Source organism: Nilaparvata lugens, unplaced genomic scaffold (assembly GCF_014356525.2).
Source record: "Nilaparvata lugens isolate BPH unplaced genomic scaffold, ASM1435652v1 scaffold7594, whole genome shotgun sequence".
NCBI lineage: Eukaryota > Metazoa > Arthropoda > Insecta > Hemiptera > Delphacidae > Nilaparvata > Nilaparvata lugens.
In genome coordinates, this window is record NW_024093342.1 from 1 (window position 1) to 12638 (window position 12638).

The window sequence follows — 12638 nt, forward strand, 5'->3', positions numbered from 1 at the left end:
CTGTATTTTGTAGAGATTTATTCAATATGTAGACTGTCTGGTACCATGGTTTTATTGGGCTAAGATCTGTAAAATAAAGCAGAATAATACATTTTGAAGTAATGATAATGAATAATACTTGCTATTTGTATAGTTTTAATACAGTTTATGAAGACAAAAATGATATGAAATTGAAGAACTATATTTTGAACGCAATAGAGAAATTGGAAGCTCAATGAATTCTTTGAAAATTATCCAATAAAAATTTATTCACAATTGAGTCCTAATACCCGTAGGTATTCAGCGGACCGGTAGGTTTTTAAAGAAAGAACATCTTATGTGGATTTAAGTTTATGAACACTTTACAAAAAATGAATACGCTATTGACAGACTGTATTTCGATAAAATAGAAGAGATTCAAAATTAAATGCATTTCTTCGAGAAAGTAGATCCTTTCAGAACAGAAGATCTGCATCCTGTACAGATAAATTTCCATTAAAGTATATAAAATATATTTCAAGAACTTTAAGAAACCTTGAAAAACTATTTGCCAATAAAATGTAAGAATAAGGCTGTTTTCTATTTCCAGCATGAATTAAGCAAAAATGCCCATGCATTTGAGTTTACATTGATAAAATTAGTATCAATGCTCTTATAGTAGTAAAGGTCCAATTCCTAAACGACGACTCTGCGATTACAGCCGCCGCTATGAGTTGCCATAGATTCTATATCGGCATATAGGGTATAGACTATACAATAATATACAGTAATAGACTATAGCCGTTGATACAGTCGTCGAGCGGCTAGAATTGTAGAGTCGTCACTTAGGAATGGACCTTATGAAGCTTTGAATCATATCGACTATGCTAATTTCCTGTGTGTTCTTCTCTATCATGGAATCGTCCCAGTCTTATTAGCCTTTCTATCAGAGCCAGAGAAAAAAATAATTTAGTAATCTCACCAAGATTCGTCCATCTGTTGCGTTTGTACTGTGGGTTTTTCAATGAAATGTGTAGTCGTAATTCTGTCATCATCAGTTACATCCATCTGATATTTTCTAGCTTTTTCTCTCCTAGTTTTCGTCAGAATTCCATGTCCAGCACAATCTTCGTGGTCTACGTAACACTTAATTCGGGCAGCATGGTTTGCATAGGAGAAACTGCACTTCTGACCCTATAAGAAAAAGTTATTGAAAATAAAAATTATCACTTATTCCATTACATTACATTAGCGTATAGGTTGTGTTGATGTACATTGTGAATAAAAATTACCAAATACCAACCAACTTAAGCCAATAATTATGGATCATACAAGAGCTCATAATAAAAAAATCACAATGAATAACAGAGCTACACCATAATGTGTTATTAAATAAAAATATTTTGTAACGGTCACTTCTCTTCAAGTTAATACACTTTGGTTTTGGGTTGAGTACCTGACATAATATTCACTTGCCAAATATGTTCACACATTTATAAACCAATATTATCATGTAGACTTCTTTTAAAATGCATTAAAAATCAATTGGTATGTAAATTGTATTAATTTATTTTAAATCTGTTTCAGCATAATTAGGCGGAGCTGAGTATTCAAAAATAGAGATAAGAATAAAAATATTACTTATGTATAATTGAATTATGTACCCAATTCATTGTGAAATAAAGAAGAGATTGTGATTGTGTTTCATAGCAATAATTAACTCTTAATAAAAACAATATGAAAATCTTGTAGTACCTTTAATTTTTAAAACTTTAAAATAGTTAACTATTTTGGATATAAAAATAAAGGGTACTACAGTACAAGATTTTTATATTGTTTTTATCAATTAGCTCTGTATAAAAGAACCGTACATAGTATTAACTATTTACACTATTGAAACAAAAACAATACGATGTTCAAGATTATAAATTAGAGTTTATCTGCGATTGCATTCGGAATCCATCGACGGTAATGATTAAATCAACAAAATTGAAGTATTCAAGAATAATTTGATTAACACTTATAACGTAGAGTGGTATAAAACATTTTCCCATACAGGATGCCCGTATGCATAATAGTCCTAACTCCGCCTAATAAAAATATGATCATTTCATGAAATCTGAGGAATAGCTTCCACAAAATCAACAGCAGTGAAAAAAAAAAAATACTGCAGTAGTTGGAAGATTTAAAAAAAATTACAGTATTACTGTTACAAAATTATTCCATCTGATAAATTTCATTTACTCTACATTGTGAAATGGGAAGGTCTATTCTTTCTATCTATAGTTTGGGTTTTAATGAATGAATATGTTTATTACATAAAAAATTTTACCATGGGATTTTGCAATCTTTTTGGCACATAACAATCTCACGTCGAACATTTTGTACTACTTCTCTCACGTCTTTGCAGTTTCTTCAATTTCTTCTTAGATAATCCATTCTCTGTACTATCACTTGGTCGCTTTCCTATTAACACATCCTGATTCTGGAAAATAAGAACATGAAGGAATTAATAAAATAAAGATGTGAAATAGAAGTCGTAGAATTCGTTGAAAACATATTGATAGTAGAATTTTGTATTGACAACTAACAATACATTCAGTGCTTTCAATTAAATAATAATAAAGAAAACTGAATGTATTGTCAACTCCAATCTTTTTAGTATTCCAATTCCAGGACTGCTAATTTATGTTGAGACCAACACACATCTCCAGCTGTAATGGTGAAGCCTTCTGACACTTATATACTGTCATACATCATAATATTAAACTAACTGTATTACACATATAATAGGGACATTAAAAAAAGCTCCCACATTGTCAATTGCAATATTTTTATATCGACAATTTGTAAGGCACTTTTTATCTCAATAGATGAGTATTCCACCTGAAAGCTAGTACTGTTAACTATTTTTCTACATAGTCGCCAGATTTTTCAACACATTTTTCTGAAGACTTTGACGAACATCTACAGCTAATTGTGGTTTGAGTGCCGAATCGAAGAGATACGCTTTGAGATCTGACTGATGATCAGTCATGAGGTTGTGAATAGCCATCGAAAACATTATAACGGAAAATGTGATTATCACTAAGGGTGTGGTGAGTGAGTTCCGAATAAAGTTCATTGACACCATGGCGGCAGAATTCTTTACACCAAGTTTTCAGAAGTGAATAGCTCGTCAGGAATATTCGTAGGAAAATCTTGCTTCATTAAGAGTGTAACAAATTATGTATTAACTACTGTGTAGTATTGATAAGGATTTTTAGAATATTTTGACAGATTTCAAATGATTTTTTCATTCTAGATTGATTTCAAACACTAAACTCCAATTATTCAGAGCAAAACCGCTAGGAATGCTACAGAATTTTGGTATAGAATAACTCACCTCTTTATGATCAAACATAACATCAGCGTTACGATTAACTTTCTCTACAAGTTTCTTGATGTGTTCTTCAGGTGGTATCCTTACATAAGATTTACATAACCAGGGTGGAAGATCGAGATTATAATCTGAAACATATTAATTGAATTCAGATAATCTAAAATTATGTTGATTCCTATATAAATATCAGTTTGTCATTTTTAAATACTGTACTATATGAAAGCTATTCATAACGGATAATTCACTGCACATTGATTATAACGTTTGTCACCCTGAAGCTCATTCCATGAAAATTTAGAATTAAATTTGTGGCATGAATTTGATGTTGTGGAACTTTTCCATAATTGAAGAGACTTGAAATTTGTCAAAATCCACTTTATTTTAATAAAAATTAATATTTTTACAGGAGCATGCTTTCATGTGTGCTCACACATCATCATCATTTAGAATGCTTGTGATTCATGCAAAAGCATTTCAAACACAAAACATATAAATTATCACAAGTTATCCAAGTCTGATGCATATCATCTACGTCCACACTCCACCAAGTCGCTTGCCAGCTGGTAAGCTTGGCAACGTTGGTCTAGCAATCCACACTGCAATGTGACCATTTGTGGGTGCTCGGCAGGCCACTCGCCTTGCTTGGCTGGCTTTCACTCGCTCTCGCCTTGACAAATTCGGAGAGAAGGCAAGCGAACGCAAATGAAGGCGAGCACTGGCAAAGCAGCCATCTACACTCTTGCGCTTGTCGTCATTTGCGCACACTGGTGAGAGTGTGGATGCGGCATAATGCTAATCTAGGTTAACATGAAGATATGGTCACATTTTTTATAATGTGTTTCATTCCAGGTTTAAACCAACAGCTGACCAATCTCGTTCAAATTGAGATAGTACTAAGGTCACCAATCCTTCTTCAGTCGAATACTCGATTTGAAGAAAATGAAGAAAAGGTTTCAGAAATATCTCTGAATAATCTTTAAAACAATAAATTTTATCAATAGAATTTCGAAACTCTATGAAAATCAATATTACTAATTAGTAATCATATTACTTCAATTCAATTTCTTCGATTCAATTAAATTTATTGAAACATAGCAAGATAATATAAAAGAAGCTTAAGCTTGGTTTACATCAAATTATTAACAAAATGTTAATACTTAATCCTTATAGATTTATAGAATGAATGGAACTTGACAACACATATTATATTTATCATGTGTATTATAAGTTATCTTCAATCTAATAGAATCTAAAGCTGGGTTTACACCAAAGTTATTTATTTATTTATTTATTTATTTATTTATTTATCATTACAATCAACTGACGGACAAAGAAACAGACTACAGTCCAAAACTTCTTTCATCAATTTCATAAAATAAATTGTCCAAATAAAGGTATGTGCGACTTTTCAATTCTTCACTATTTCCACATTGAAACAAAACAGAAACACTTAAACAAAATGTAGTAACTTAATCCTTATAGATTCTATAGATTGAACGAAACTTGACAACACATATTTATGTTCATCATGTGTATGATATTTATGTTCAATCTAATAGAATTATAAGAATTAAGTTATTAACATTTTGTTAATAACTTTGGTGTAAATGCAGCTTTAGAAACTAGAAATACGAATAGACAAAATAAGAAGAGTGATTCAAAAAACCTTCCGAAGAAACTTGTATGTGGATTAGCCTACTGACCACTAAAATAAAATAGTATTTTTATTCAGGTGTTGTCACCCTATTTGAAGCTTATGCCATACAAATTCATAATTGTTGTAATGTTTGAAAATTATTTCCACATACCAGACAATATAAAACTATCACACGTTCTATCCTAGTCTAGAATAAGTATTGCCATTACCATTTTACTGTAACTTCATAGCTAATAATAGGCTAGCTACTGCATTCAATAACATCGTTATTAAGAATATGTATTTTTATAGATTTGAAACCAACTGCTTCTTCACGCAATACTACAAAAGCTTCCAGTAAACTTACAAAAATGTTAAATATGTTTACCTGTATATGTACATTCCACGGCAGTTCGCCTTCATGAATTCGGAGATAGCGACTTTTAAACATTCTACAACGTTTCTAAATTCATCCATACAGGCAGCTTTCCAAGAAGTTCTCTTACGTCACTATTCTCTTCCAAGGATAGGCTGTCAAATGATGTAATTGATTATTTGCGGAATAAATTTGAAGCAGGTGTATAAGTATAATAGGTGAAGGATGAAAATATCACAAAAAATAGCAATTTCTTATCTCTATGCACTTATTACAACTATTTCAACTCATTGTCTACAATAAAATTGAAAATTGGAATTGAACCGTTGGTGAAATTTATCCAAATCATGACGATTTCTAATAATTTTTTCGCAAAAATGCTATTTAAGAGTATATAGTTTTTAACGTAAGGCTAGGCGCACATCAGTTAGTCAAGACAAGACAAGGCATGATAATAATAATATTTATTCATGCATGTAAAATGCATTAAATGCATTAAATGTTCGCATTTGTCAGTTACAATAAAATCATACAATCTGTCAGGTCATCAAAACCTCCGTGAATATTTGAAGTCCAAAAAATAAAGATGACATCATCTTAACTATTATAATATTTCACTTAGGTTTATTTCTCACACTGTATATGAGAAAAACTGTATATGAGTTTGTGTTTCTTGAATAGTTCCAATTTTTTAAATAACCAATATTATTCGTTAAAAGTGGTAATTGAGTGGAATATTTCTTTTAATTTTCAATTTAAGCTATCTAAAATCAAAATTTATAGTTTAAATGTTTATTTTGGACCAAAATTTTATAAAATTTTATTGTACACGTGAAATTCTAACCTTATCTTGGACTTTGTCACCTATAAATTTGGAAGAAAAATGGGCGTTTTGGAGATTCGAAGATGTGACATCACAACATAAAATGTACTGACATTTTAAAATACAATTTAATACTTATTTCCAATCAGTTCTCTACGAATTATGAAATATAGGACAAAAAAGTGAATAATATAGCGATTGATATTATTTAACAATTCTGAAACACGCAAGTGGTTTAAATAAGTAATCTTTATTCAGATGAGTTTCGAGCTGTGAATAAAAATCTGATATCCATGATATCATACCATACAGTATACACGGGATCAGGGAATAATTTTGCCTAATGAGCAAAGACAAAAAAATTAACATTGAAACGTAAAAGATAAAGAAATCTATGTGTTTACACTCTTACATAAATATGCGATTAAACACTCGAGTTTCAACAACATAATCTCACCAACAAATCACATGAGTGAATGTTGTTTAGTAATTAGACTGTAGGTACTAATCACTTGAATTGACGTTGAGTAGTGAAAAGATAAGACGATAAGTTAAGTGCATGTCGATAATTGAAAAGAGAATTTTACTTCATGTCGAATTTACTTGCAAATGACAAACCTCATCATAATCTATCACTATAATAAAGTAAAGAACTGGCTTATACACGTACGGGATAGGAAAATTAGGTTGACGCATCATCACGTCTGAACTACTGGACTGATTAACTTTAATTTTCATATAGATTCTTAATTAACCGAGGATGGTTATAGGCCTATTTTCAATTTTAAGAAATTATCATTCAAGTTTAGACCTTCAAGTTTAAGGTATTATTATTCAAGTTTAGACTTTGTACCAGTATTAGTGTAGAACCAGTGTACCAGTTCAATTAAGAATACATACCAGTGGTGGAAAATCTGAACATATGGCCGCGAATAAACGACCTTGGACACGGGTATTGGTCGACAAGGTCGAGATACTCGGTAGCCATCTCCCAGCAGGGGGGGTTGCGACCCTCGAAGACGGCAGGGTTGTAGAGGCTCCCCTCGGCCGACATCACCCCCCGGCACCCCGTCTCCCGCAGGCACCGCTCCACGTCCGCCAGGCACTGGATGTTGCCGTTCGCCAGCACCGGGATCCCAACACTTTCTCTGCAACAAAAAATTCAATAGTTACAATTATAAAATGAATATTAGAACCCACATAGACTATTACGTCTGTGTGTGGGAGCAGTTCTCAAGATTAGCTGTCTTACAATAAAAGTTTTTGGGCTATATAAGTATAAGATACATATGGTGAATGAAATAAAAATAGGTTATTTATAATATATTTTTAGTATTAATTAAATATAAAAACAATTTAAATTTAAAGAGGAAGAAGAGATAGATATATTGGAAGAAAAGTAGGTAATCGGCTTGTAGTAATACCGATGATTCGTCTCTCATAATATATCCTTATTGCAATTTCAAAACATATTCATAATGTCACGTCGGACTTGGTCAATGACTTGTCGAGCAATCACTAACAAGGAACTCAAAAATACAATAAAAAAAAGCATTACAAAGAAAAAAATCTGGCGCCTAATGAACGTTTTTGCTATTCGCTTCGCTTGGGTTTTACGTTAGAAGTATCTAAAGTGAATCAAGAGTTTCATTATAAAACATTTGCATAAACTACTATTATATTTCAAAAACATTTTTACATCATACTATAAAAATGTAGAATGTTGCCACTGGGATCTTAACACTCTACAACACTATAAAATTCTTTTACAGATGGAATTAAATAGACAGAGAATGCATTTATTCAAATGTTAATTAATATATAATTATTATTTAACGAAATCCTAAATAAATGCTGTAAATCCCCCGAAGACTTCTGCAACTGCAGACATTGACAACAGGGTTAACAGCTAGATGGAAATTCGATGATAACTACTATCCAAAAATTATTTGCCAGCCCGGGAATCGAACCCGGTACCTCCAATTGCTCGATTCCCTACCGGGTTCGATTCCCGGGCTGGCAAATAATTTTGGATAGTAGTTCTCATCGAATTTCCATCTAGCTGTTAACCCTGTTGTCAATGTCTGCAGTTGCAGAAGTCTTCGGGTGATTTACAGCATTTATTTAGGATTTTCGTTAAATAATAATTATACTATAAAATTCACTCATTTATTTATTTTTCAACTTATAACTTTATTTTAACCTTATTGCAATTTTGCAGTACAATAAATTATTGTTCATGATGAAAATAAAGAAATATATATAGCCTATATAAATAAAGAAAATAAAGAACTGTATTTTGTTGTTTTCTATCAATATTCATTTGCACAAAACGTGTATTGCCTAATGGTTCTAAGGCAATCAAATTGACGCCGACAAGTGACAAGTGAGAGATTAGACAATGAGTGCATGTTGAATAATTTAGGAAGAATAGCAGACGTTACTGCGCTGTTGTAAGATAAAATCAATGTTCAAGTTGTTAATAGACTTTCGAAGTTCAAGTGGCACTTGTGATTGAACAAGGCTTGTATATTCATGAAAATAGCGGAAAGCCTTTTTTAGAAATACAACACTTGAAGTGAACAAGTTTGAAGACTAATTGAAGAAGCAGAATACTCAAATCTCGAGCTCATTATGATTTGTGCGAATAAATCTAACTTTGCTGAAAGAAATAGAATATTCTGCTTTCATGTCATAAAAAAATTTCGAGCAAAAAATATCATCAGTAATCAAGAATTTGAAAGAATTGAGTAATGTGTACTATATTGATGAAATTAGATGAGTTGATTCGAACTTTTCCTTTCATGAAAAACTCAAAACCAAAACCATGAGTTGAGTTGAAAAAATCGATTCAAACATTCCAGGTTTCGATGAATCAAGAAATTCTAAACTAGTCTTGAATTGACAACTTCTACAAGAAGTTCTATACTTCATTCACTTTTCGAACTATTTTTAGACATTTTTATTATTTATTTAATTCCTTAATCACAGCTTCAAATTAATGATTAAGAGAGAATGAACAGGATATAAAAATGTTTCTCTCCCTAATTTTGATTAAAATAGAGTAAATGAGGTTATGTAACACTTCTTATGATGATCACAAAAATTTACAATCCAAATATAAATTATACTACACATTTTGTATCTGGGTTGATAAATAATTGACCGAGCGTAGTGAGGTCTATGTTTTAACTCGGATTTTCTTTTGTCTGTCTGTATGTAACGCGATTACGGCCAAACGCGTTGATAGAATTCGATGATATTTGGCAGGAATATTCCTTTTCCTACAGATACCTTGAAAAGTGACCATTTCTGCACTGATTGCAGGCCGCAGAGAATCACTTTTCCGCACTAGTGCGCAAAGTGAGTACTTCGCGTACTCCAGATTTGCAGCATGACAACGCAAAATAGTTAGTAGGTTATAAGGAGCACCAGTGCAGAAAAATCAAAATTAAGTTAGTAACACTCATAGTGAGGCCCACGTTATAATGGCAGTGGAGAACAGCGTTGCCTTGCCATTATGTGCCTTGATTATAGTCATTTCAATGCTTACATAAGATAAACCCCCTTCAAGCAGTCAGATAAATTTTCAATTGAATTACTAATCATTATAATTCAATTATTATTATTCAATTTTAAATAAATTAAGGTTTTTATTAATAATAAAATAACACAGAAAAACATTGATAGATTTCAGGAATTTTACCCATAATTATTACCCACTTTTCATATTCAATGGTAACTGTAGGAAAAATTTAATGTGAAATACCGTACGTGCGCAAAGTTCGTTTGCTGCACTCAAGAGACCATCATTCCGCACTCGCCTACGGCTCGTGCGTAAACGTTTCTTTCGGTGCAGCAAACTGTCACTTTGCACACTAGTTGCACAAATAACTATTTTCAACTGAGCGTAGATGTAAACACAAGGCTTTTTGAAATTTTACATTTTAAGGATAATATGAAAAGAAAAGGAATTCCTCCATTCTCTGATACCACTATATATACCATCTACTCTGAAGATAGGATTAATCATACTATGGAATTATTCATAATCAATCAGCTGACAAGTGGATTACACAGATGTTCTGGAGAAGCCGTGTCTATTTCTATAAGGTCTATAGTTTCAAACAAAAACCTTAAAGAGATATGCATCTTTAAGGTCTTTGGTTTCAATATTTTGTTTTGCAGTCATGGTATTATTATGCGTGCCCATCAGTATCAATATTCTCACATTTGAAAAAACTAATTTTATAGGTGATTAAAAATAATCAAATGAACTAAATAATGCTGAAGAAATTGTAATATTTTTGATTGTAAAAAAATAATTTTCATCAGATGGAAAGATTATCATGGAACTGGATGAATTATATCATATGGAATACAATTCAAACGTGAACTGAGTTGTTAACATTTCAAACAGGTGACATCAGATACTTGTGGATGAGAAAACTGCGTGAGTTCTACTGTTCACAGAACTACTAGTACACATAAACATTATTAGTACACTGCTCTTCCTCGAATCCTATTTCAGAGTTCTTTGGCACTGCTTCTTATATATATTTTTTAGTAAGCATAATTATTTTATTCATCAGGATAAGGAATAGAATAGAATCTATATATAAAAGCGAAATGGCACTCACTCACTGACTGACTGACTGACTGACTCACTCACTCACTCACTCGCATAACTAAAAATCTACCGGACCAAAACGTTCAAATTTGGTAGGTATGTTAAATTGGCCCTTTAGAGGCGCACTAAGAAATCTTTTGGCAATATTTTAACTCTAAGGTTGTTTTTAAGGGTTTAAGTTCGTCTTTTAGCATGTATATTCTTCTTCTCCCAATCTCTCAATTATAATTGAAATTTCCATATAATATATCATATGTTACTATAGAACTATAATCTAGATGGAGTACCTCTTCGAAACAGTTGTTAACTGGCAACTAAATTAATAATTTTTCAGGTTGGCATTAAGTTGAGTTGACTTTGTTGGTTTGCACCAAGTTGAAGAAGTTTAAACCAGTTTAAAATTTATCGCATAAAAATTGGGCACTGCTACTTCAATCCTGGGAATGTTATATTACTAGCAGTGAGGCTCGCTTCGCTCGCCATATCCTTTAGTCTGGACCCCCGACTGGATTGTCTTAACATTATGTAAAAATGCCCAAACGAAATGCAGGCGAGCGAAGCGAGCCTGCTGATCTCATTCTGGACGATCATCGGGGGTCCAGGGGGCGGAGCCCCTGGCTAGACGGATATGGCGAGCGAAGCGAGCCTGACGGCTAGTAATTATTTTAGGATAATAAAAAAACATGGTGATAATGTACCTAGGATACATTGTCAGAATGTATTATCTAAAATGTAATCTAGGTACACTGAATTGTGATATGTCTCATTCACCTGACAGCCTTGATATGCTCCCAGCTGGCGATTCCAGTGAGAGGACCTTTCTGCTCTCTTGTTCTACCATGCACTGTCAGCATCTGACATCCAGCCTCCTCAAGCATTTTAGCATAAGCCACTGTTTTCGATGCTCTCGAATACACCCTTTGCATGTGACTGGAACACTCAACCCCTTGTTGAGTGTACTCACTGCAAAATTAGAAATACGACACATTATTATATATTGTGAAGAGTGGAGAATACATTTGTTTTAGGGCTACGTTATTTAAAATAAAAAGCGGAAACTATAGTCTGAGAGATATTACTTATAACACGGCTCTCACTCGAAGACAGAGAGCCCCGATACTCTTTCCTTCACTAATCACTCCCACTACCTAATAGCATTCTTCATACTTTTGTGTCGATATCCAATTGTGCGCAGCATGCCTACTCCTCTCCTACAAATTGTGGAAGGAGAAACTGGTTTCCCCTGTTCATGTTAAAGTAATATCTCTCGGACTATAAAGCTGCGTTTACACCCAAGTTATTAACAAAATGTTAATAACTTAATCCTTATAGATTCTATTAGATTAACATAACTTATCATACACATGAGATGAAATAAATGTGTTTATCAAGTTCCGTTCAATCCAATAGAATCTATAAGGATTAAGTTAACATTTTGTTAATAACTTTGGTGTAAACGCAGTTTAACAGTTTTTGGTTGAACTAAAGCTGAATATCCACCAATTGCATTCAAATTCAATTTTAAATAGTTTTTCTCTTTTTAATTATTTTAACCTTACCCTAAGTTTTGTAGCTTATTTCTTTTTACATCAAAATTAATTGAAGATACTGGACTTTGATGGCATCTCCCACACAGAAATTTCTCGGAGTGTCTTTTCTCAGTAAATTTAGAAATTATTTCTAGAATATAGTTGAAAATACATAATTGTATACTTTTCGCAGAAGCTATGTTTTTGTTTGTACTTTTGTTAACTGAGGAATGAATTTATTATTATCAAGTTGTGAAAAAGATGTTGTTCATAAATAGTTAACTAAAACAGAGTTGCCAGTTTT

At 32.3% G+C, this 12638-nt stretch overlaps 1 protein-coding gene across 1 annotated transcript; it reads right to left on the reverse strand.

Annotated features, from left to right (window-relative positions):
- Position 1: 1 nt before the first annotated feature.
- On the reverse strand, positions 2-11768 carry LOC111046703 (tRNA-dihydrouridine(16/17) synthase [NAD(P)(+)]-like; the record flags this gene model as incomplete). The annotated part of the gene is given in 13 exon segments (XM_039445682.1): positions 2-66; positions 941-1152; positions 2044-2048; positions 2338-2443; positions 3344-3468; positions 3949-4132; positions 5365-5429; positions 5432-5467; positions 5470-5507; positions 6289-6309; positions 7096-7323; positions 11577-11727; positions 11730-11768. Coding segments are annotated over 13 exon segments (1211 nt in total), but the record flags the coding sequence as incomplete, so codon positions are not given.
- Between the last annotated feature and the right edge of the window lie 870 nt (positions 11769-12638).